General features: G+C 36.6%; 6 protein-coding genes and 3 long non-coding RNA genes across 10 annotated transcripts; 2 read left to right on the top strand and 7 right to left on the bottom strand.

Moving 5' to 3' along the window:
- LOC104735306 lies at positions 190 to 3,766 on the bottom strand. 2 transcript variants are annotated; one of them, XR_002034795.1, is made up of 16 exons: positions 3,695 to 3,766; positions 3,479 to 3,600; positions 3,310 to 3,360; positions 3,191 to 3,222; positions 3,017 to 3,068; positions 2,807 to 2,857; positions 2,679 to 2,725; positions 2,524 to 2,601; positions 2,364 to 2,423; positions 2,170 to 2,257; positions 1,973 to 2,055; positions 1,777 to 1,863; positions 1,472 to 1,573; positions 1,273 to 1,386; positions 1,133 to 1,177; positions 190 to 1,008 (listed from the first exon to the last, which is right to left on the bottom strand). It is a non-coding gene; the product is annotated as an uncharacterized LOC104735306 (long non-coding RNA). The 2 variants fall into 2 exon arrangements; XR_002034794.1 differs by having other exon boundaries at positions 3,495 to 3,600.
- Positions 3,884 to 4,516, bottom strand: LOC109128415. Its single transcript, XR_002034797.1, has 3 exons — positions 4,485 to 4,516; positions 4,079 to 4,304; positions 3,884 to 3,998 (listed from the first exon to the last, which is right to left on the bottom strand). It is a non-coding gene; the product is annotated as an uncharacterized LOC109128415 (long non-coding RNA).
- LOC104735305 lies at positions 4,789 to 6,477 on the bottom strand. Its single transcript, XR_002034796.1, has 7 exons — positions 6,248 to 6,477; positions 5,820 to 6,109; positions 5,686 to 5,734; positions 5,523 to 5,597; positions 5,177 to 5,302; positions 4,966 to 5,039; positions 4,789 to 4,872 (listed from the first exon to the last, which is right to left on the bottom strand). It is a non-coding gene; the product is annotated as an uncharacterized LOC104735305 (long non-coding RNA).
- On the bottom strand, positions 7,118 to 10,127 carry LOC104735304 (glucose-6-phosphate 1-dehydrogenase 2, chloroplastic). The gene is made up of 9 exons (XM_010455065.2): positions 9,706 to 10,127; positions 9,269 to 9,498; positions 9,073 to 9,167; positions 8,882 to 8,996; positions 8,571 to 8,776; positions 8,325 to 8,474; positions 8,112 to 8,232; positions 7,806 to 8,035; positions 7,118 to 7,733 (listed from the first exon to the last, which is right to left on the bottom strand). Exons 1-9 carry the CDS (start codon positions 9,902 to 9,904, stop codon positions 7,283 to 7,285), a joined length of 1,797 nt encoding a protein of 598 aa, XP_010453367.1. The 5' UTR covers positions 9,905 to 10,127; the 3' UTR covers positions 7,118 to 7,282.
- On the bottom strand, positions 10,336 to 12,280 carry LOC104735303. The gene is made up of 4 exons (XM_010455064.2): positions 11,536 to 12,280; positions 11,052 to 11,292; positions 10,838 to 10,955; positions 10,336 to 10,750 (listed from the first exon to the last, which is right to left on the bottom strand). The coding sequence occupies exons 1-4, from the start codon at positions 12,147 to 12,149 to the stop codon at positions 10,659 to 10,661; spliced, it is 1,065 nt and encodes a 354-aa protein (XP_010453366.1). The 5' UTR covers positions 12,150 to 12,280; the 3' UTR covers positions 10,336 to 10,658.
- On the top strand, positions 13,974 to 14,921 carry LOC104735302. The gene has a single exon (XM_010455063.1). It carries the CDS (start codon positions 14,075 to 14,077, stop codon positions 14,918 to 14,920), a length of 846 nt encoding a protein of 281 aa, XP_010453365.1. The 5' UTR covers positions 13,974 to 14,074; the 3' UTR covers position 14,921.
- On the top strand, positions 18,220 to 19,555 carry LOC104735301 (probable WRKY transcription factor 75). The gene is made up of 2 exons (XM_010455061.1): positions 18,220 to 18,670; positions 19,222 to 19,555. The coding sequence occupies exons 1-2, from the start codon at positions 18,393 to 18,395 to the stop codon at positions 19,397 to 19,399; spliced, it is 456 nt and encodes a 151-aa protein (XP_010453363.1). The 5' UTR covers positions 18,220 to 18,392; the 3' UTR covers positions 19,400 to 19,555.
- Positions 20,171 to 21,976, bottom strand: LOC104735300 (protein slowmo homolog). Its single transcript, XM_010455060.2, has 3 exons — positions 21,779 to 21,976; positions 21,047 to 21,343; positions 20,171 to 20,682 (listed from the first exon to the last, which is right to left on the bottom strand). Exons 2-3 carry the CDS (start codon positions 21,332 to 21,334, stop codon positions 20,419 to 20,421), a joined length of 552 nt encoding a protein of 183 aa, XP_010453362.1. The 5' UTR covers positions 21,335 to 21,343; positions 21,779 to 21,976; the 3' UTR covers positions 20,171 to 20,418.
- Positions 22,139 to 24,175, bottom strand: LOC104737968 (ARMADILLO BTB ARABIDOPSIS PROTEIN 1-like). Its single transcript, XM_010458211.2, has 10 exons — positions 24,034 to 24,175; positions 23,871 to 23,939; positions 23,733 to 23,792; positions 23,526 to 23,649; positions 23,296 to 23,435; positions 23,150 to 23,213; positions 22,986 to 23,065; positions 22,721 to 22,903; positions 22,491 to 22,615; positions 22,139 to 22,389 (listed from the first exon to the last, which is right to left on the bottom strand). The coding sequence occupies exons 1-10, from the start codon at positions 24,169 to 24,171 to the stop codon at positions 22,290 to 22,292; spliced, it is 1,083 nt and encodes a 360-aa protein (XP_010456513.1). The 5' UTR covers positions 24,172 to 24,175; the 3' UTR covers positions 22,139 to 22,289.

Below are 24,192 nucleotides of genomic sequence, written 5' to 3'. Positions count from 1 at the left end.
TGCATTCAACAAACTTAGTTAGGTTTGGTTTTGCTTCTAATTTGGTTTTGGTTCTTGTTTGGTTTTAAACCCAAACGAACCAAATAATATATAAAGTAAGTTTGCTTCTAAGTTTACTTGTGACATTGATCGCTCCGACTCCAACCTTAGCATTCCTGCCGTGGAAGTAACCATTTCTCACTCACTGAAAGCATCTTTGTTTTCAAAATACCCTAAAGTCTTCGCTTTGGCTTTTCGACCCTAATTTGGTTGCGAATTATATAAATTTGCGTCTCTTGAAGCTGAAAGTTTCGGACTTGACGACTTTACCAACGAGGTGAACGCCCAAGTGAACTCATGTCTTCTGTTTTTAAGTGTGAAAAGAGAATTTTTTTCCTAGGGTTTTGGTAAGTGATGGATAGAAGAATCAGTGGTCTACCTGATGAGATGCTTTGCTACACATTGTCATTCCTGTTGACGAAGGACGCTGCTTCAACTTCTTTCTCTCCAAGAGATGCGTAACCAGTTTGCTTCTACAAGAAGAAGACAAACCGAGGAGTTTAAGCAAATGGAACCTTTCCTGGAGAAATTCCCATGTCTTAAGCTGCTCCAAGTCCCTGCTTGGGAAAGAGATAAAAAAAGCCAGGCTGCAACTTGCCACGGATCTGCTGATGCTTCCCAGAGCTCACAAGCTCCAGAGAGTTCTTTTCCTGATAAACTAACTAATGCATCAAGTGAAACTTTTGTCCCTCTCTTGTTGCTCAAGTTTATTCAAACATGAATCTGCTACTATTATTTAGAGTTTCTGCATCAATTTGCTTTTCAGTGGCTTTTTAATTTGGATTCTCTCTTATATTACTTCTCCACTTTTCTTGTTATTGTGTTAAGTTAATCGTTGAAACAATATATCTACCACTTAGCCTCGTTTCAATGTTAGTAGCAAATAATAGTTGGCTAGAGGATGATGTTTTGTTCAGACTTGATGTTGTGCAGAAGCTTGTTCATGGCAATACGCAATTTTCTTGTCTCCTGTGATACAAAAGAAGAAAGAAAACAGAAATCAGTTTTAATAAACTAATTAAAGATACTGTCCCACTACAGAACGAGAAAAACAAAGAGATACGATCAGTTTTAATAAACCAATTAAACTGACCTCATGTAAGCATCCACTGGACCAACAACTTCTGCTCCCCTCTCCCTTCAAGGTTCAAAAAAAAAAAAAAACCGAAGTTCACACAAGAAACAAACTTCAGGCTACCAAGAAATTTCTGAGATTAGGCTGAGGATTGTTACCTGTGGCACAACTGTAGCAGGTCTCAGATTTGCAAATACTTTTAAGACCTGCACGAAGCTGAAGTAACCCCTTCTCAGGCCTCAGATGCTTTTCATTGTTATCCAACTTGTACCCTAAATTATACCAACATGAAAATATGAGAAACTGTATTTCCCCAAAGAAATGTGAGAGCAATTAACATAACTTGAGAAGACAGACCCTCCAATGGCTCCAAGAAGCATTGCATCTTGATTCATTTGCAGTAGAGATGGTATCCTCCGGAAAGGGAACTCCCAAAGCAGCTCTTCCAATGGGCATCTCCTGATACAGAACACAAACGCAATCCCTCTCTTCAAAAAAAAAAAGATCTCGCCAATTTCTAATACTAACATCATTCAATTCGATAAGTACCACCACTAATTCTACGCAAAAAACAGTAAGTTCTCGCAAATGAAATTAAACGGTAACAACATTAAAAGAAAGGGAACAAGAGAGAGAACCTCCGGCAGTTATCAAGAATTTACCTCCAAGATAGTAGCCTTGTCAACTGAACAAAGATTACCGCACCTTTGGTTGGCAAAATCAAATGCAACACGAGCAATGTGATCAACCTAAGATGAATCAGAAACAAGAATGCAATTGAGCAACTCGTACATTAAACCAGACGTCAAATACTTTTCCAGCAAAATTAACACTCTAGTAAATGCGAAAACATGATACCTCACTTGCAGAATAGGACTCGGTACAAAAGCGAACTTCCTCACCTTTTGTGGTAAAGCCCCGAGGATGCCCATTGTAAATACCTATATTCAACAAAGAAAGACACAATCTTTGACAATTTGATAACCACAACATATGGAAAAATTATAAAGATAATCAAGAACAAATTTATATTTCTGTGTACACTTAATACTGACCTCCAGTAAGTTCCCGGATGATCTGAATTCTGGCAGATGTGGTGAAGTGAAGAGCTTATTGAAGAAGGAGCTGACAAAACATCTTCAACTATTGGCAAGAAACAACAGAAAAAAAAAAAAGTTACTTAGAATCGTTTATAAGTTCCATGGAAACAATATTTGTAAGGAAACAGAAAATAAAGATTGATGCTTACATTCACCATCATCTGCCTGATTATAATTGTCTGTCACCATCATCGAAGTCTTGATTGATTCTGCAAAAACAAACATTTAAGAATAACAAAGTTTTAAAGAAACTTGAGAAGAAGAATCACAATGTTGCATTCCACAATTAATTTTGACAATAAGAGGAACCTGATCATAATCATAATCTCCGTAATCAGATTCTTCTCCCTCTGATTCTTCAACTTCTTCATCATCTTCTCCTTCAGCCTAAGCAAACATAACTCAAAAATGTTACTATGGAGAGCTCAAAAAAACAACTTTACTGCAAAATGTCTTTTTCATACCTTATACTTTGCTTCATGCTTCTTAAACACATCCAATTTATGAAAACCTGCAAAACGAAACATAAACTTGAGATTCTCGTTATACTGTTGATAAAAAATAAATAAGAAATAAATAAAACACAATGTACCTGCTTTTTGACTCCATTTAGCTCTCTTAACAGGCCGTGCTCTTCGAGTATCTGAAATTGCATTACAGTTTATAAATTGACAAATAAAGCAGAATCTGCGATATAAAGCAACTTGTTGACTTAAGGGTTGGCAAATTAAAGTGAACGAGAAAGGAAGACGTATGGAGTCAAAGACACCTACAACAAAAAGAATCAGTTTGATGTTGTTACCTTTTTGGTTCTAAAACCTGTTCATTCTTCAAACTCATAGCATATCTCCGATCTGCACAAAAACAGAGAATTAGAGAAAGCTTCCTTAATATATTTTTCTAAGTCTGAATTATGACAACCAGCCTTAGTGAAAAAACAAATCTGAGATTATACTAGAAAATGTTTGTTTCATACCTTATACTTAGCTTCAAGCTTTTCAAGAAAACCTGCAAAATGAAACATAAACCTGAGATTCTTGTTACGCTGTTGATTAAAAAAAAAAAAGAACAAGAAAAAAATAAAACACAATGTACCTGCTTCTTGAGTCCATTTAGCTCTCTTCAGAGGCTGTGCTCTTCGAGTATCTGAGATTGCATTACGATTTATCAATTAACAATTGCATTGACTACAAGATGAATCTAAACACGTAAAAGTGAGGAGATGAATCTAATCCAAACAAACATCCAAGAAGTTATTTATTACCTCAATTGTTTATTACCTGTGGAAGGGAATTGTTGGCATGAGGCAACGACAAGTACCTTTTTGTTCAAAGGGTTTTGCTTTGAATTCTAGTGCCTTGTCGCCGAGTTCCACTTCAGTAGTACCTTGTTGTTCAACCAAAAAAAAAAGGATCAACCAGATAGATAAACTTGAAACAGAACAAAATAAAGAAAAGGAGAGGATTTTGAGATGACTTACAGTGAAGAGGATTCTACCATCATTTGGGTCCACGATTCAGCATCATCATCCCTAATAATATCTCCATCATCTAGAGAAGGACAAGCAGGAAAAACAAAACCAACAAAAAAAAAATCTCAGTCAATATGGATGGGGAATTGAAGCGAATGTATTGAGTAACTGTGAGTAATGAGTCTGACTTGCCTGACTTGACGATTGAGCTTCTTCTCTCTACCAAAAGATTTAGGTAGTTCCTTACAAGTTACAACACCAGCCACCAGGATCACTAGTCATGTCAGAATTGGAACTAGCAGGAAGCCTATCACTGAAAAAGAAAGACAACCAATAATGTAAATACATATAAGTATTAGACAATAAGGTAATTAAGTGTTCTAAACTTCATACCTGGGCAGATGCAGTCTCTTGTCATTGGCATTTTAAAGCTTCGACTAACAACATGATAGAAGCTAAGAAGACAGGTATAAAGATCAATTGGGCTCAAAGTGCTAGATCTCCAGAGACGCATCATGACAACTCAACAAAACCACACATCACCGTCCTGACAACATACTTACCAGATAAGTCCCCTCTCAGTGCTAAACCTATAGAACACACAGCCACACACACAAACCTGTTTCGTTGTTTCACCAGCCAAAAGAAAGAAAGACACAACAAACCCATTACTTAATTAAGATCTCCATATAATACAAGAACGACACTCTTATTTCAAAAGCAAAACATCGATACCACCTCTGTAATAATAATAGAATAAAAAAAATCAAAATCGACTCAATAGGGTTTAAAAAGATACCTCTTGACTTGTTTTTGTTCTCTCTCTCTCTCTTTCTCTCTCTCTCTCTCTCTCTCTCTCTCTCTCTCTCTCTCTCTCTCTCTCTCTCTCTCTCTCTCTCTCTCTCTCTCTCTCTCTCTCTCTCTCTCTCTCTCTCTCTCTCTCTCTCTCTCTCTCTCTCTCTCTCTCTCTCTCTCTCTCTCTCTCTCTCTCTCTCTCTCTCTCTCTCTCTCTCTCTCTCTCTCTCTCTCTCTCTCTCTCTCTCTCTCTCTCTCTCTCTCTCTCTCTCTCTCTCTCTCTCTCTCTCTCTCTCTCTCTCTCTCTCTCTCTCTCTCGTCGCCTTGTGATGGCTTTGATATTTTGATGAATGAGATTGGTAGTGCTAGCTATGGTACTAACACTCGTCTCCCTGCAGTGGAAAGAATCAACACATTAGAAAGAAAAGAAAAAAGAAACTATAACAAGAGGAACAACGCCGAGAAGACAAAGACCTATCTATTACCTTATTTTGTAATCGATCAGTTTGATGTAAGAATACGCCGGCGACCGTGTTTGTTCTGAATTTACAACTCCATCCTTCCAAAAAAAAAGGAGAAGAAACAAATAAAACACAATGTACCTGCTTCTTGGGATTAAAAAGGTACTATTGGGATTAAAAAGCAAATTCGACTCAGTTTTATGGAAATGGACAAGGGAAGAAAGACCATTGTTACCTTTTAATAAGTTGGATGTTGTTACTGTAAGAACACCCGCAACCATTTTTGGTCTGAATCTACTTCATCCTTGAAAAAATCAGAGTCAATGAACCATCGTCTTGGTTGGAACACACGAACACACACCTGTTTCACTCAAAAGAAAGAAACAAACACATTGATAATACAAAAGCGAAACTCTTATTTCAAAAGCAAAAAAAAATCACACGAAAATCAAAATCGATTCATAGGTATAGAAGAAGACAAGTAAATACCTGGATACCTGGATCTTGTACATGTCTAAAACAGATCATCAAGCTATGAGTCTGTTCTAAAGTGATAATAATCTCTGATGGAGGGTATTTACCTGGAATTCTGGCAGATGTGGTGGTGCAGGCAAAAGATGGAGACATGGAGTGCAGAGCTTAATAAACATCTTCAACTATTGGCAAGAAACAAGAGAAAAAAAGAAAAAAAAAAGTTAGTTAGAATCGTTTATAAGTTTCATGGAACTAATATTTGTTTCATACCTTATACACTTAGCTTCAAGCTTTTCAAAGACATCCAATTTCTGCAAACCTGCAAAACAAAACATAAACCTGAGATTCTTGTTACACTGTTGATAAAAAAAAAAAAAAAGAGAAACAAATAAAAAACAATGTACCTGCTTCTTGACTCCATTTAGCTCGTTTCACAGGCAAATTAACAAATAAAACAGAATCTGCAATTTAAAGCAACTTGGTGACTTAAAAAGATTTGCAAATTGAAGTGGAAGAGGAAGGAAGACAAATTGAGTCAAAGACACCACCTATAACAATTAGAGTCAGTTTGATCTTGTTACGTTACTGTAAGAACACGCCGGCAACCGTGTTTGTTCTGAATCTACTCCGTACGTCCTTGAAAAAAAAATCAGAGTCATCGTTCTGGTTGGAACACACGAACAAAGACACAAACCTGTTTCGTTTCACCACCCAAAAGAAAGAAACAACAAACCCATTAATTAATTAAGATCCCATATATACAAAAACGAAACACTTATCTCAAAACCAAAACATCGACAAATCGATTCTTATTAGGTTAAAAAAAAGATACCTTTTTGCCCTCTTGTCGAACAAGAGGAACAGCGCCAACAAGACAAAGACCTAGCCTAGGTTACCTTGTAAGAAGACGCCGGCGACCGTGTTTTTGTGTTCTGAGTCAAGACATCATCGTCCGTCCTGGCGAGAACACGAACACAAAAACCTGTTTCGTCTCACCCAAAAGAAACAAACAAACCCATTCCTTCAGATTCCCTTATATACACTACAAAAGCGAAACCCTTATCTCAGAAAGCAAAAACATTCACACGAAAATCAAATTGATTCCTTATAGGTTTAGAAGAACACGAAAAGTTTACCTCTGACTTAGTTTATGTTTGTTTGCTCTCTCTCTCTCTCTCTCGTCGCCATTAGAATCGACCGTGATCTCGTCGTTAGGATCTCTCACTCTCTCGCTCTCGGTCTCTCTCACTCTCTCTGAACTGAAGCGTCTGATTAACAAAGACCAGATTATATGAGAGTATTTATAAACGGAGAGGTCTCTACCAAAAATATAACAATTGGAAATTTTCCTTTACAAGAAAAAAGGAAATTTTACTTTTTCACTTCTACTTGAATTGATTGGACTTTCTAAGCAAGGTTAGTGGGCCTTTTGTTTTTTGTTAAGCCGTGGGCTTTCCCTTTTTAATATGGCGAGAATAATCATTAGAACAGATTGGAAGTTTCTTAGTAAGGTGTTTGTAAGGGTCTCTCTTGTAGTCGGATTTGTTGAGCGTATATCTCTGATCGATTTGTATCTAAAAAGTCTACTTTCTAAATTTACCAATACACGTTTGTTTTTCAGCTTAGGCTGATTTGGCCAACCATTCTGGATACATCTTTGAACCAGACGCATAATACCACAACCAAAAAGACATTTTTCGAGTAGAAAACAAGAGAACCCATTTGCTTTATTTATTTATTAAATGATACAGAACCAAATGACCAATTAAAAAGCCTGTAAAAAGAGACGTGGGAAAAGCTTGAATCCTAGATTAATCTCTATATCAAAGTGAAAAAGAGACAACAACGCAAACAAAGAAAGTGTTTTTTACTGGTCAAGGCTAGCGTCACCCCATTGCACCTTATGCTTAGCAGCTAGATAATGAGCACCCACTGGACCACGACTGCCATAAGGATAGTACTCAGGGATTCTCTTCTTCTCTTCAATCTCTTTAAGCAATGGAGTAAAAAGTGGCCAAGCTGCATCAAGCTCGTCACTTCTTATGAACAATCTTCTTTCTCCTTCTATTGCATCCAACAGAAGTCTCTCATATGCATCTGGTATCTCTTTTGAATACCTGTCTGAGTATAGAAGATTCAAGTTACTGCGATCTAATCTCATTCCTAAACCAGGGACCTTGTTGTTGATTCTCAAATAGATTGCTTCATCTGGTTGGACACGGATCACAAGCTCATTTGTAGCTTGATCAAGATTAGAACCTGTATTCCGGTTATACAAGTTACCCGGAACATGTCTGAACTGCACCCTTATCTCTGCACTGTAAATTATACTTATCAGTAATAAGAGTCAATATGCAAAAAGTTCACAAGTTTGAAGTTATAGACACTACCTCCTGGTGTGTAGTGCTTTGCCAGCTTTCATTAGAAAAGGGACGCCGTCCCATCTTGCATTGTCAATGAAAAGAGCAGCAGCTGCAAATGTCGGAGTCAGACTACCTTTTGGTACAGTTTTATCATCAGTGTAGGCTGGATATGTGACTCCTCCCTTTGTGTGGCTCTTGTATTGTCCTATTACCACATCTTCAACTCGAATTGGCCTCATTGAACGTAACACCTTAACCTGAATTATGCACGAGACTTTCATAATATGCTTTCTTGAACCAACCCCAAAACTTTAAGGGAAAAAGATATCATACCTTTTCATTTCTGATATCCTCTGCATCCAAACTAACAGGTGTTTCCATGGCAAAGAGGGCTAAGATTTGAAGCAGATGATTCTGCATTATATCTCTTATTATTCCGTAGTTGTCAAAGTACCTGAAATAAACATAAGAAAACAGAAAAGGAAACATGAGCTTTCAATGGAGAAGAGATATTAAAGCCAGATAGTGGTAAACAAGCAATTTTACCCTCCACGTCCTTCAGTGCCGAAATCTTCAGAAAATATAAACTGCACATTCCTTATGTACTGCCTTGACCATAGTGGTTCAAATATAAGGTTTGAGAATCGAAGAACAGATAAGTTCTCCACTAGTTCCTTTCCTAGGTAGTGGTCTATCCTGTAAAAACACAATTTGTAATTTATCATATCAGCACAGCATTCAATAGCATCATCATTACAACAAAAACAAACCTTTAAGTGAAATATCTCCCACCTAAAAATTTGATCTTCGTCCAAATATTGCTTAAGTGATTTTGTTAAAGCAGCCGAGGTTTCAGAATCTCGACCAAAAGGTTTCTCGACGATGACCCTAGTCCATCCATTGACAGAAGAAGCAGAAGTGCTTGCACATTTCACAGCATCTACAAATATATTTGGAGGGATAGACAAATAAAAGAGGCGGTTTGAGATTCTTCCAGCCTGCAAAAATATAAAAAAGGAATTTTTACTGATATTTGAAGAGAACATAAGCATATAAAGCAATCAAAGCAATACAGTCGACAAGAAGTTGAAACACATCAATACCTCATGTTCTTTAAGCTTCTTGTCCAATTCAGTAAAATGTTCCTGAGAATCATACTGACCAGAATTGTAAAAACATCTATTGAGAAACTCTTCCATCTTTTCACCACAGTTTGCCCTGAAATCCAGATGGAACAATGGCTTAATAATATTCACAAACTCATCTCCACCAGTAAACTGAGAACAACGCTCACCTCTTATCAATTCTGCAGGTCAGTGTTTTGCTGACCATGTTTCTGAATTCAACATCAGTCATCTTACTCCTAGAATAACCGAATATCGTAAAATGCTGCCACACAACAAAATCAAATCATCAATCATCAGGCAGGCTGTAGAGTGCAAAACAATGAAAGAGAGACAAAAAAAAAAATCATCTTCTTGGCAGTATACCTCGGGAAGACAGCCTTCATAGTAAAGGGCGAAAAGAGCCGGGAAAATCTTCTTCTTGGCAAGATCACCAGAGGCTCCAACCACCGTGATACTAACCGTTGACTTGTTTTGACCATCAGATTCTGCTCCAACCTTGGCTACATCATGAGACAGAACTGATAACACCTCTTCTTTTAATCCTTTAAGAGAAGATTTATTCTCTGTTGGATTTGAATCAGTGACAATTGCACCTAAAAAACAACAATCTAATATGTCAGAACAATCCCTCTAAAGAATATTACAGATACACTTAATGGTTCTATTGCTGGATATGAATGTTACAGAGACACCTGATGATTCCATGATTAAGTTATTGAAATTCCAGATATCAGAGAATTCAATTGCACTTAGATTCGATCAAATCCGATACAGAAAGAAAAAGAGAGACTCGAACTAACCATCTTGCATAGAAACAGAAGCACGAGCAGACTTGCTCTGGAATCTGACACAGAGGTCATGAATATTCAATCTTCCTCGAGGAGAAGAAGCAGAGAGGAACGAGAGTGATCGATGTCGGTTACCTTTAACCGGCGAAAAAGAAGCCGAATAACCGGAACGATATGATCGGGAGGTAACGGATGAAGACAGAGCAGCCATCTTCAAAATGATACTACTGAGAGAGAAAGGAGGATTTGGGGCGCTTAAAGATGAGATTTTTTAGTTAAGGAAAGAAGAAGAACATAAGAAACATCGAAGTGGGTTTAAAGGGCATTTCTGCAAATAGAAACCTTTTGAGATCTCCCAAAGGTTATCTTTTGTCTTTAAAACAAAACTGCTCACTGGGTTTGTGTTGTGCTGGTATGGCTACGTGAAGGGCTTCTGACTGCAGAAACTTATTATATTCAATTCTACCAATAAGCCCCCCCCCCAAGTGGACTCTTTTTTTTACCTTCTCTTCTTTTTTTTTTTGTTTTTATAAGAGATATCTTCCGAATATACGTTTCTCAAAGATGCTTTCTTTTGTTTTGTAGTTATACTTTGGACTGATTTTGGTTGGTTGGATGCAAATTTAGTTGGAAGCTGAAAGATTCATCTTGGGAAACATTTTTTCATTTCAAAGAAGTCAAATACAAAAATGATGAGTTTACACTCTTACCGTTACAGCCGCAACTCTTTAAACAGACAAAAGAGAATTTCCCGTTTTCCATCCACAATAATGAACAAAAAAAATCAATATTCTTCCTCAAAGCTACAAATTGATAAAAACAGCTTAACCTCCTCAGCAGGCCAATAACCTGCACAACTCTCTCTCCCTAACATGTGGATATGTGATACTCACTCTCTAACAACAACAGTATTAAAACTACCAAAAAAAACCCTCAAATTCTATGATTTTGAAGAAAGCTCAATATCAGAGAACAAGGGCGACTTTCTCATGAGATATCAGCGGAGATGGATTCGCAATCAATGGCTCGTAATGGTCTGCTCCACCACCACACCAACCTGAACCAGTGAGATAGTTTTTTAGTACCTAATTCATATAAATGTAGAGAAAGATTTTATCAAGTTGGTGTTTTTATTAATTAATACCTGTGCCTTTCATGAAAAGAAAGACTGGGACTTCAAGAACTTCACTTCTTGGTCTGTGAGGAAGGAAGAACACACAGTTCTCTTCTTCTACCATCCCATCTGAGCCATGCGCTTGCACCTACAATAAGCACACGAATTTAACAGCTTTACTTTGATGTAATTTGGAAAATAACACAACCAAGTAACAAAACTCGATAATATTACTACTACTCACCACATAGATTTCTCGTTTGAATTCTGTGGCGAGACATTCAATTGCAATATCATCCCCAAACGCAGCTGCATGTCCTTCTCGGTTCTCTTCTACTGATAACAACCCATCTTCGGTATACTGCAAGGTGATAATGTCATACTCATCCTCTGATGAGCCTGAAATAGACATGTACTTAGCCCAACTAAGTCCATCGTTCACAGGCAGACACCTCTCTCTGTAGATTGACTCTGCAGCAGTTTCTCTGGAATGTAACAAAACAAGAGACAAAGTAATCAATAAACAATACAAACCCTTAAAGCGATTGATTATAAAGAAGCATAATTTCACCTAAAGTTTATAACTTTCTTAATCATGACAAGAACAACAATGCTACATTTACTTCCTAATTTCCATATTCATAATAAACGTATATGCTTAAGCATCAAGATCCATTCAAACCAGATCTGAATCTGGAGTTAGCAAAAACATAAACGAGCTAACGTACCTCTGCATCCCAATCTGTATAAGCTCTTCAATGGCAGAATCTAGAGTCTCCCGTTCATCTTTCTTGGCCAACAACTTCTCTTCCTGAACGATATGAATCCCCCAACCACTCTTCAGATCCGGCGAATACATATGCCTAATCGCATCCGTAATAACCTCCTTCTCACCCTCGCTCGCAGATCCGAAATCCTCCAAAAACCTCCTCACCGTTCGCCGCCGCAAGTCTCGCGCGTCGATCCCACGCGCCTCCATGGCCTTGTGCGACGCGGTGAAAAGACAGTTCCCGTCGGAAGAAACCTCTCCGCCGTGAGAGAGACGGAAAACGACGGAAGCAGAGGATTCGTCTTTGCCAGGATGCTTCCACAAGACACCCCTCGCGTGAAGCCGGCTAAGATGCCGTCTTTGCTGCTCCTCAAGACCAAAAACCTCATCCCACGCGGTAGCCGCCGCCTCCATCGTCTTCTCCACCGCTTCGACAGCCGCAGCCGCCGTGGATTCGTCAACAAGATCCACGTCGTCGAGAGATTCGGCGGCGGCTGTTGAAGGCTCTCGCCACGGGACCGTAGGCGAAGGAGATTGAAATGTCGCCGTGGAATCACACAAAAGCTTTCCCATTTTCTTACAAACAAATCTTCAGGTTTCGTTCTTTCTTCTTCGTTCTCTTTCTTTCGAAACGAAACTGCAAGAAGAGGAGAGAGAGAGAGAGAGATGGACAAGTTTGTGCTCAACGGCTAGATATGGGAGGTGAGAGAACACGACTGTTGGAGTTAACGGTTAGATCTGTGTCGACTATAACGCGGGAGAGGAAAGTGAACACGTGGCGTTATCTAAGTGGTTTACTTTAACTCCCTCTGACTAACGAATGGCTGAGGCTTGACCGTGCTCCGGTGGACCACGCCACTCACAATATTTACCTATCTTTATTTATTATTAATATTGAATCCTGTCGTTTTATTAGCTGGCGCATCATACTCTAACGTGCACATGGTGCCTCCTTTTTGGTAGATTGCCAATTATAGGAAGACACATCAGCTTTTTGTAACGGTTTTGACCAATGAGAGAGCTTTCTCGCACGTATGATCTGTGTCAGGGATGGGGGCTTTTTTAAAAACCAGAAGCTCTGCGCCACATGTGCGCGGACTTGTCTTGGACGGCGTGAATAACGTCGTGAATCGCGCGTTAAAGTGAAAACGGTTTTTTTTTTTTTTACCTGTAACGGCTAGTAAAAAAGGAAATCCTTGCTCTTCCTCTTTTTTCGAGTTCAATTGGTTGACTAGTCAATTAAATCCTCCTTGAAGGTTGAGGATAAGGAGTTCATAAAGACGATGAGTTAATGTTGTAATATAGTAACTCCTAATAATGTATAGTATACAGTAAATAGCAAGTTTTTCCAAGCTATATTTGGGGGGGGATAAGCATTGGACGAACTTCAAGACCAAAGTTTTTTACCTTTATATATGCTTCATAATTTGTTTGCAACCGTTACATATGTAATGTTAAAAATCTAAAAAAAAAAAAAAAAGGATATTTGGATGCAAATTAAGTTCAATAGGCCTGAGGGTTGGATGTGTGTTCAGAATAGAATGGGCTGTTTGTGTTTGAAAGCCCAGATATACACGGGTGGGTGACGGGCCTCAAGTTCATGTATTGGCCAGGTCACAGGTGTAGTAGATAAGATAGATACTGTTAAAGCTCAAATCCATCCGAATCTTAAAAAGAGCATCTTTCAGCAGACTGAGTGGCTAATCATTAATACTGATAGCAGCTAGGAATGATTTAGAATCTTTTGGTAAGATAAGCTTAAATTTGTTATTACTAGATTTGTTACTGAGAAATTAATAACTTTCTTTTGTTTTTGGTTTCGTCAACAAGAATTTATTATCAATATCCAACAACTGTTCAAGGATTTTACTAACATCTGAATAAGCAAGCATCCATTAATGAAATGATTCACTGTAACAACAACAACAACAACAACATTTATATTCCCTTGGATAAGACATTTACAATTAAACAGAGGTGACAAGACATTGTCACTATTTTCAGAACATCCGCAACTTGACTTGTACTGTTTTTGTGTACTACGTTCATATACAGTATTTTTGTAATCAATGCATATAAATTTAAAACAATTTCAAATCATGTTTATAAAAGCATCTATTAAAATAGCAAATTGTCTGTATACTTAAACCAATAAAACAGTCGTGTTATGAAAAAATAAACATAAATGTGGTAAGTTTTATTTACTTTATTTTTTTTTCACTTGTAACCAAAGAATACGACGAAAAAAAAAAGTATGGTAAGAAAAGAATAAAAAAGCAAAAAAACATTGCATGGGTTATTGGAAACAAAAAAATGAAAAAAAAAAAAAGCTGAGTGAGGTGGGCCGTATAATTTGGACTCATAATTTCCCTAAAATAAAAAATAAAAAATAAATAAATAAATAAATCTCTCTCCACTTACATTGCTAAAGCCATAGGAAAAAAAGAAAAAACTGTTCATCATTCATCGTCTCTCCCAAGAAAAAAGAAAAAGAAACCATGAAAATGAAGAAGAAAGGAAAAGTTTACCCATCTCCACCTCCTCCTCTTCCATCATCATCATCATCATCTTCAACTACCCATCTCAACAAAGATGAAGATGAAGATTCTCTCTCTGTTTTGAAGCTTTTACCAGCGACGATTTTGGTTCTGGTGTCAGTTCTATCAGCTGAAGACAGACAAGTTCTTGCTTACCTAATCACAAGAGGAACCACCATTTCCGATAGAGAAGGAGGAAGCTCTTCGACTAAGAAGAAGACGACGAAGAAGAGCATCAGCAGCAACAAATCTAGCAAGAAACACAAACCACCAGTATTCGATTGTGAGTGTTTCGATTGTTACACTAACTACTGGTTCCGTTGGGATTCGTCTCCGAATCGTGAGCTTATTCATGAAATCATCGAAGCTTTCGAGAACCATCATCTCACTGCTGGTGGTGAAGATGCTTCTTCTCGCAACAAATCTAAGAGAGGTAAGAAGAAAGAGAAACCGGGTCGTCGGGTCACTGATTCGGATAAACTTCGGGTCTGTGATAATGATAAGGGTAGTATTACTAAACCCGAGGAGGAGCCAATGACCGAAGAAGCTACTCTTGTTTCCGAGAGCCAACACGTGTCGTCATCATCACCAGATAGATTGAGTGATGAAGCTGAGGTGGCGGAAAGAGATGAGCCGGAGAAGGTTGTTGTTGTTGTTGAAGTAGATGAAGAATCGACGGTGGTTGTTTATCCGACGGCGGCGGCGGGGAGTGCGACGGGACTCAAGGGCTTAGCGAGGAAGGTATTGCCGGACGTGTTGGGTTTGTTCAATTCCAATTTTTGGAGGCTTTGGAATCCGAACGCGTAAAAAAAAAAAAAAAAAAAGTTATGCTTTTTTCAATTTTTTTGTTTGTTGTTGTTGGTGCTGCTATTTTCATAAAAATAATCTCAACCTTCTTATGCTTTTTTTATTTTCTTTCTCTTAAAAGATATGANGGCTTTGGAATCCGAACGCAAAAAAAAAAAAAAAAAAAAGTTATGCTTTTTTCAATTTTTTTGTTTGTTGTTGTTGGTGCTGCTATTTTCATAAAAATAATCTCAACCTTCTTATGCTTTTTTTATTTTCTTTCTCTTAAAAGATATGACTTTGGGTTATGTAGCTCCTTTAATCCAATATTTCTTCTGTTCATCAGACAGATTCTCTAACCATATACCTCAAAGTCTCACTGTGATTGATATTGTGGTTAAAAGAAATAGTCCGGGAGAGATGTGCAATGTAGGCAATTTTGGTTTGGTGGTTAGACTCTAGTCTGTCTGTCTAGGCGTAGTTCAGCGATTTTGAAGTATTTTGCTTAGGAACAAAGCTTTGTGGATTAGGTAGACTGTTTCGAAAAGTGGGCCAACAAATATTTTTTTTCCTTGTGATTAAGGCATCCCTTCTTCATTTTCATATCATAGTGAGACTGTGGTGTGTCTCATTCTTCTATCTGCCTATTTATCTATCTATATATAGATAGGGTAGATCTTTGGCAACTGAGATTACTTAAATGTTGTTTCTTTAGTCTTTTTTTATGTTTTACCATAAGTTGTTTTTTTTGTTTTTTGGGTTGGAAACCTGATAAAGGTATTTGAAAGTCTCATATAACATAGTTATGGGTTTTGATTAAACCAGATCAGCTCTGAAGTTCAAGAGGCCCCCTCCAATCACAGTTATGTATTGTGGCGCATCAACAATAATTAAACTGTTTAAAACATAAAATGAAAAGATTCAGTACTAAAAGAAGCAAGAATCAAAAACTTGAGTTTTTAGGTGTCAATAATGGGAACCAACTCCAACTACTCCAACATATCTTAATCTTTTGATTCCAGAAAATTATACTATTATATTATATAGTCTTAAGCCTAACTTCTCTCATATTTGGGCTCAAGGCCATCCTTCTTGTTATGTGGTCAATCTCAAGATGTGTTTTTATAACTTGTGTTTTGAAGTACTACTTATTAGTAAAATGTTTCCTATTTATAATGACATCTCTTGATAAGTCCAATCCGGGTTAAATTATCCCATTATTGTGAGCAATTTATTGAGAGTTTAAGTGATAACTGGAATAGACTTTTATGAAAATAGTCAGAAGAAACCAGTCTACTAGCTAAGTAATATCCTTGCCTGTCCATGTGACTTACTAACGAATTCCGAATGTCAGTCAGCAGATTCATATGAGACAATCACACAAAAGTCTTACAAGGCGACTCCCATAAATATTCTTGATCACGATCACAAAGGTTTAAAGTGAATACGACTCTAGATATGATGAAGAAGATGACATCGAAGTTCTGTTTCCACTACTTTTTTATACTACAACATAGAGAGCATCGAACATTTTGTTAATTTGTTTAGTTTAAACCAAAATGTTCCAAACCTGCCCGTTCTACCAATCAAATCTAACCTGTATACTGTACTAACCAAATGCTTGTTAAGCCCAACAACAAATATCGACTCACATAACAGGCCCAAAGTTTTTACACAGCATATCCCACATTAACAAGGTTATTATTAGATGTTCTTTTCCAAACAGATTATATAGAGAGGCTGCGAGAAGAGTAGGAAAAGAGCGATCGTAAAAGAAGAACACGTGCGTCTTCCAAGAATATTCTTAGGGGTTATTATAACATACTGTATAGTCTATATTCAAACATATGATCTCTTGATAATAATGATATACTCCTTCCTACCTTTTCTTTTTTACTTTTGGGGGCTTTGAATGGTCGTCAAGCAAACATGGACTAGCAACAGTAAATGGTGTGCTACTTTTGTTTTCCTGTTTGAAATTAATTAATAATTGGTTACTGGTTCCAACTTTCAACCTCGGAGAATAATTATTTATCAATCACGTCGTCTGCGCCGGGTAAAAATAAAATTATCTTGTTCCACTTCTACAAGGGTTTAAAAGTTTGACAAAAATTCCTCGACTACCATATGAATATTTTTACTGACGTCCAAAACAAGCCACGGAAATAGTCTTACTTTTCTTTATCTCGCCAAGGAAGCAAAAAAGGAAAGAAACAAAAAAATACCAAAATGCGTCAAAATATATATCTACTCAATTGGTAAATAATTCGAGAAAAAAACAACAAACTGGTATTTTTATTCATCATGCAATATATTATAACTTATATAACCATATAATAATATATGATATATATCTCGCAATCAATGCTTATGAACATCTTTTAGTCATCGTTTATATAGCAATGGAACGAAGAAACCGATTCAAACTACATACTTTTCCTTTATTTTCCACGTGTAACTAGTCAATAAAATTTGATGGACCATGGATAAAAAACAACTCGTGTATTAAAAACTTTGGAACAGACTTGTGTGTATAATTAAGAACCATCCTATCACATTAATTTATTAAGGAAGTTTTTTATATCATGTATGTGGATTTCAAACATAGTAGACTTTGATTGATCAAACTCAATAAAAAGATAATTTATAAAATATGCACGGGTAAAATGACGTTCGACAATAGATCCATATATGACGTATGATAAATAGAAAACGAAAACGTAACCCCTACTTTTATGACATCATTCGAGAAAAATTGAGGCGATTCATTCGTTGGTAAATTAATCTCCACAATCCATTGGTAAAAAAAAAAAATCTATGTTCGTTACGTCGGTGCATGCATCCTTTTCTAGTTTTCTTAATCTACTTCGACAAAATGAGTAATTGATTCTTACGTCAGATCACCAATAAGTCTTTCCTCCCTAGCTAAATTTGCAATAATTTATTAAAATAAGATTTATTAATGCGCATTTTTCTAAAAGCACTTTCAATAGTATACGTACGTTCTTGTATATATAGATCTGATCTCCTTATCCATATACATATGAATTTCTTTTTGTTCTGTGATTTCGTTACATGTAGTCTCTTTCTTGAGACAATATAGTCTAATAATCTATGTTACTGTGTATATAACTTTCACGAATACTATGGATTAGGCTTAATGTGCGTAAATGTAAAAATATGTAATTAAAATGCTTAATCCTTACGTGACGTCTACGACACAGCTTCTCTTTAACGATTAGGAGCGGGCCGCCTCTACATCTTTGACTTCATAGTCTGCCTTAAATATGTCTATATAATATAGACTAATCTTTAATATGTTTTTCACAAAAAAAAATAAAAAAATATCTTGCTAACAACAACCTATATACCCCCCAATCAAACAAAACAAAACAACAAAAGAATTATTCTTCTTCTTCTTCTTTTGGAATTCAGGTGTGGATCCGTCTGTGTTGTTAGTAAAAACTACTCTACACTTAAATAGGTGAATATTATGGAGGGATATGATAACGGGTCGTTGTATGCTCCGTCGTTTTTGTCGCTAAAATCTCTATCAAAACGGGATCATGAGTTGCATGATCAAGGCGAAGAAGATGAGGGATCAAAGGCTAGATCAGAAGGTAGTTCGAGAAGCAATATCGAGTTGAAAAAGAAGGGGAAGAAGAAACAAAGGTGTGCGTTTCAGACAAGGAGCCAAGTTGATATTCTTGATGATGGTTATCGTTGGAGGAAGTATGGACAAAAGGCCGTCAAGAACAACAAGTTCCCTAGGTTCCTTTTCTCGACCCCTTTTAATTAATTAATTCTCTTCCGTTTGTTACTAACTCCTAATTTTTTTTTATTGAACATAAATAAAAGATATAGTAACGCCTATATATATATATATATATGTATATATAATCAACCTAGATTGATCATCTGTTCTAGTTTAATTTGTAAAATTTGAATATATGGTCTTCATCTTCCATACACTACGAGACCCATGCCATGATCTTATTTTTGTTCTATATATGTAATAGTTTAATCAATATTAAAAAAAATCCGTAATTAAGTGAAAATCATATAAATCTGATTGTTTTGAAGATTAATTACTCTTCTAAAAACGCCACTAAATTATGTATATAGCATTCACAACAAGTTTTGATTTCTATTCCTTATGTTTTATTCTATCACTGAATTAAACTGAAAATCCTTTGGTGAACTATTCATGTTAATGAAAGTTAATTATTCTTCTAAACAGACTCAAGAATAGTTATTGATCACATCAAATAGGAATGTGTCTTGAAATATAATAATACTGAAAAAACTATATAAATGTGCAGGAGTTACTATAGGTGCACATATAAAGGATGCAACGTGAAGAAGCAAGTGCAAAGATTAACAGCGGACCAAGAAGTCGTCGTAACAACCTACGAAGGAGTGCATTCGCATCCCATCGAGAAATCCACCGAAAATTTTGAGCATATTCTCACTCAAATGCAAATCTACTCTTCTTTTTAATTATTCTCACCCAGCTGAATTATTGTAAATTAGTTATAAAAAATAGAATGTAATAATAATTTATATACTATATATACATAGAGAAATAAAGTTAAGTTGTATAGTTCAGGATACATATATATATGTATACAATTTGGAGCGTATATTCTCTGATAAGCTCATGCTGAAATTTATTAACAGTGAAAAAAATCTTTTTAGTTATTTGAGAAATAATGCTTTTTAGCCTTTTAGGTGTGGTTAGCATTTCATAGTCTCGAACTAATTAACCTACCGAAAGTTGTAAGAAAACTACAGGAGCTAGCTATCATGTAAATCAGAAAGTTAGTTGGATGAAATCTGAATTTTCAAGAAAGTCAATTAGTCAATAGTAGAAAATGACATAACAAAAAAAAAATACAGCCATTCTTATTTATTTTCTTGCTACCAGCAGGCAGCAGTTCAGCACTGATGGTGATTTGGCTCAAAAAAAAGAAAAGAGAACTCTGTTCTGCAGCCAAAGTTCTGCATCAGTTCTTTAATGATCCAGTGTCGTTTTCTTAAAACACATGTAATGTAATGTAGACCATGTTCGTGCATATGTAATATTGTAATTGAGCCCGAGATTTCATTTTCAAGCTTGTTCACTGTGATGAGTTTGCTAAGGTAGGTGCCACCCGCTCCATGTAGCTCTTAAGGTGTGTTAAACTTGTATACAGTACATGATCATACATAATACATATTATTGGTTTAAAACTTTACTTTTAAAGGCTATTAAATCTGTACAAATCACTAGAAATATAAACTCCATCCATTTGGATTTAGATTCAAAATTTTGGACAAAAGCTTCTCAGCTTTAACATCCAGTTGTTAACACAAAACAGGAGGAGCTGCTGAAACAAACAGCAGCTTGATTTCTAAACTGTTTTGTAAACTTATTATTAAACATGATCCAAAAAAACATAGAGCCCTCTTGACTTACAAAAAAAACATTCAAGAATCAAAAACCAAGATACTGGAATCTAATAAGTTTGGATCTTTTTTTAGATTGGAGCGGATTCTGCTTCCATATACTTACAAATCCTCTCCATAACCTCTCGTCCTTTAGCGCTATTCTGCATGAATTTCTCAGCGCACTTCTGCTCAACTTTCTCAGCCATTGAGGCCAGAGCCGACAAGGGTTTGATCCTAATGCTCGTCTCCTGGCTACAAACCGTCCAGGCCGATGGATTTTCTGGATGCGGATCATATCTTATCCTCTCCTCCACTTCAATGAACTTTTTGAGACTAATGTTCTTTGTTGTTAGCTGTATTAGAACCGTTTCATCCATATCCAAAAAACAAGAACGAAATCAAGATAGTTAGACGTCTTTCTCCCCTGTCATACTAGCTTACTAGTAATCTAAACACCCCTCTAAGGTTGTTATTTATGCCTTCTAACTACAAGCAGATGATACATCATGCCAATCAAACAGATTACAACAAACTAATAATACCAGTTCCTCATCTCATCTTACTATATTGATCTTTCGACTAAGTGTTTCACCAGCTCTGATTAAGCTAAACTAAACAGTTATCTATGGTTGTTTATCCCAATTAAGCTCCCTTATATACAAATGACAAACTTTGGGGGGGGGAAAGGCATAAAGAACAGGCGAGGAAGATAGATACCTGCATAGAACGTGATTTGCCATCGACAACAGTAGATTCAACACAGTGACAGATGTCCTGGCCAATGATCCGGTGGAGAAACCAAGGACCAGGAGCATGGATGGTGAGAGCACGCGTGGTGTGTAGTTTACCGGTGTCAGTGTCAAGTCTCCGGTTCAAGGTGTCGACTTCAAGGATGTGAGAGAGGATTCGTTTGTTTTCAGGGTCTGCAAACTTCCTCCATGAGGCAGCACTCACCCGCTCCCACGGATGCTTGTACACATGCTCTTGTCTGTATGCTTTTACCATCAAGACTCTCTAAAAAAAATACCAATAGATTGAAGAATGAATACACAGAACAAACGTATCAAAATACCAAACACATGAATGATTTTATTACAAGAAATAAAAGGATTTCTCAGACAAGGTTTGTACTATAAAGGTGGGTAAGACAAAACTAGATCCAAACCAAATCATTTGGTCCATAAACATTGATTTTAGCTATGATGAAGATGTTCACAACGTTTGATGAAAGATCAAATCACGGAAATTTCTAATTCCAAACGAAACGTACATCGGAGTCAAATTAAAATATAAAATTGGAATTAAGAGACGACACAAGAATGGCAGTTTTTGGCACCGTGGTGACAAAAATTGAGGAAACAGATGAAGGAAACGCACTATATAAGTTTGTGACTCGATGCTCATCAAAGATTGGAATGAAATTGTGAAAACTGGGAAAGAGAGAAGTACCTAGATAGGTCAGGTCGGCAAATTCAAGATCTTGGTTAAGCGTGATAAACCAAAAAAATGGAGGACGTGACGAGAGTAAATAGAGGAATGCAGATTCAACGGCGGTGTCGTGAGAGACTCAGAGACTTGCGGCTTATGTTTACGCACCACGATGCTTCTCTCTCTCTCGTCGGCGGCACACGTTTGGGCCTTTAATAAGCCCTATTGAGATACTCCATTATTAGGGCTTTTTCCTTTTTCTTTTTCCCCTTAAATATTTTATCTTTTTTTTATTCCTTTTTCTTGCATGGATGACCAGAAAACCAAAAAAACAGTTTCGGCTACTACTCTGATTAGTGATTGATTATTCACCCATTTGTAAAACTAAAAACTGTCATTTATAAACTAAGTTTTGATATTATTGTGCTGAGTCTGAGCGGTTTATATACCATCAAAAACAAAAGTCAACTTCATCTAATGAGTCACATAAATCGACAATCTCAATTAAACCGGAACCTAGTTACATATTATTTTATACATGGGTTGGGGTGCTTGCTTCAACCGGCCTGGTGAGAATATCAGTGATGTAAATCCGGATTTCAGGTACAATTCGCTTGACAAACTGTGCAAACCTGCATTGCATAATATAATTAACCTCAATTGACTCAAAAAGAAGAAGTTAAATTTCCAAAAAAAAAAAGTCTAAAATGATGTATTGATTTTTTTTGCATACCATAATTGAGTGCTGAGCTTAGTGAAATGCTCAAGAACAAAGAGAGTGCAAGCTCGTCTTAAGGCTAAAGCATTGAATGTATCTGCTAACTCATACATCTCTGGTATCTTATCAAGAGAGATTTCCTGCACAAGTAAAGTCCGTTTTATTATTTTTTGAAAAACACACACAGAGAGATTAGTCGCTCTGTCAAGAAAGTAAATGTAAGATCTTGGTCTGGCGTTTGTTACCTGAGCAATTGTGTATTCACATTGACGTTTGAGGCCTTGGAGAAGATATTGATCAGCTGCTACAAGCAGATCTTTAGCCAAATGTTTAGGGATGCTAACTCTCCCTGTGTATATATACCTCATCATAAGCTCAAACACTTCCCATCTTATATTTGGGATCTCCACATTTGGGGAATTGCGTTCCTAAAACCAATTCACTAGTTAGTTGAGTGAAGATATTATGATGATGAGATAAGTTTCCACAATCAAAATTTCAGAATCTTACCTTGTATAGACCATCAAACATTGCACGAAATATATCAGAGGAAGCTACCAAACAAATCTTGTGAGCAGAGAATTGTTTACCTGCCATATGACATGGATATACTCAGTTGAAGAAGGTTATCATAGGTGGATTTAGTGAAACATAAATGGGATTAAATGTTATACCATCAATGAGAAATGTGACATCGGACAAAGTAGGGTTGTTCACGAATTTTTCACCCAAAAATACCTTCAGTATAATAATCAATAACAAGTTAAGACCTCGAATCAGAAATTATTAGTTGCTAAAAGAAGAAATGAAAATTATTTACCTGTTGGGTGGGTGAGGCAGGAGCTGAGTCCTCTGTTGCAAAGGATGTAGCTTTTGTAGCTAATTCGTATAAAGCACTTGAACTGTATCTCTGCTGCTTGACGCTTGAGAAATAGAGAAGTTCCAACAAAAGTTCTCCTCCTGCATTAGTATCGTCTATAGATCAGAAAAAGCAAACCAACAAAAGAAAATACTAATTAGAAAAAAAAATTCTGAATATGAGATTCTTACCTTTGTTATCAATGAAAATAACTTTTCCATCTTTAGGGTCACAAAGATGTGCAAGAGCAAGAGCAATTCGTGTTTTTATAGTCTTCTCGGCGGTTCTCATTAGGTATAATAATTGGTTTAGTACCTGAGAAGGGTAAGACATCAAGGGATTAAAACCATCGCCAAACTTAATCGAGAGCCAGAAGGTCAATAGATATAGGTACTCACTGGTCCATTAATTTTGTTCTGTAGCCTCTTCAATGTCCGCACCACACAATCCTTAGTCGGCTGCAAATAGAATACTTGTAATTAGAGTTTGAAAATTTTATAGATTGATTTTGCAAATATAAGCAGTCAAATGCATACTTGAACAGTGAAGTTGTCATCTTGAAGCTTTTGAACTCCTCCAGCCTTAATGAAATCTGCTACGTTTTCCTATTCACAGAAAAATATATTAAATACTCATGGTATGTCAAGTGAGCAAAATATATAGCTGTATATAAAACTATATATCGCGAGTATGGTTTACCTCGTTATCTGCAAGGCCATACAAGGCAAATGCGGCATTGTGTTGCACAGTCCCCGTTTTCACATCAAGAAGATTTAGTAACGCGACGATACCTCCTCTATGTGCAATGCCAGCTTGATTGTGTGCGTCCTGCAACATTCAAAACATCAGACATGCATT

This window comes from Camelina sativa, chromosome 13, assembly GCF_000633955.1.
Source record: "Camelina sativa cultivar DH55 chromosome 13, Cs, whole genome shotgun sequence".
Taxonomy (NCBI): Eukaryota; Viridiplantae; Streptophyta; class Magnoliopsida; order Brassicales; family Brassicaceae; genus Camelina; species Camelina sativa.
This window is presented reverse-complemented; position numbering and strand designations above follow the sequence as displayed.

Bases quoted from the DNA above. Each gene is read 5' to 3' on its own strand.
- LOC104735302 (XM_010455063.1), top strand. From the start codon at position 14,075: ATGAAAATGAAGAAGAAAGGAAAAGTTTACCCATCTCCACCTCCTCCT.
- LOC104735300 (XM_010455060.2), bottom strand. From the start codon at position 21,334: ATGGTAAAAGCATACAGACAAGAGCATGTGTACAAGCATCCGTGGGAG. The intron at 20,683-21,046 runs GTATCTATCTTC...GTTCTAATACAG, and splicing joins GCAAATCACGTTCTATGCAG to CTAACAACAAAGAACATTAG.
- LOC104737968 (XM_010458211.2), bottom strand. From the start codon at position 24,171: ATGTTGCAGGACGCACACAATCAAGCTGGCATTGCACATAGAGGAGGT. The intron at 23,214-23,295 runs GTAAATAATTTT...ATTATACTGAAG, and splicing joins CTGCCTCACCCACCCAACAG to GTATTTTTGGGTGAAAAATT. The intron at 22,904-22,985 runs GTAAGATTCTGA...AATTGGTTTTAG, and splicing joins TGTTTGATGGTCTATACAAG to GAACGCAATTCCCCAAATGT.
- LOC104735304 (XM_010455065.2), bottom strand. From the start codon at position 9,904: ATGGCTGCTCTGTCTTCATCCGTTACCTCCCGATCATATCGTTCCGGT. The intron at 8,036-8,111 runs GTATGATATCTT...TGCATAATTCAG, and splicing joins AGGATATCAGAAATGAAAAG to GTTAAGGTGTTACGTTCAAT. The intron at 7,734-7,805 runs GTAGTGTCTATA...TATAATTTACAG, and splicing joins AAAGCACTACACACCAGGAG to TGCAGAGATAAGGGTGCAGT.
- LOC104735301 (XM_010455061.1), top strand. From the start codon at position 18,393: ATGGAGGGATATGATAACGGGTCGTTGTATGCTCCGTCGTTTTTGTCG. The intron at 18,671-19,221 runs GTTCCTTTTCTC...ATAAATGTGCAG, and splicing joins AAGAACAACAAGTTCCCTAG to GAGTTACTATAGGTGCACAT.
- LOC104735303 (XM_010455064.2), bottom strand. From the start codon at position 12,149: ATGGGAAAGCTTTTGTGTGATTCCACGGCGACATTTCAATCTCCTTCG. The intron at 11,293-11,535 runs GTACGTTAGCTC...GTTACATTCCAG, and splicing joins ATACAGATTGGGATGCAGAG to AGAAACTGCTGCAGAGTCAA. The intron at 10,956-11,051 runs GTGAGTAGTAGT...TGCTTATTGTAG, and splicing joins TCAAACGAGAAATCTATGTG to GTGCAAGCGCATGGCTCAGA.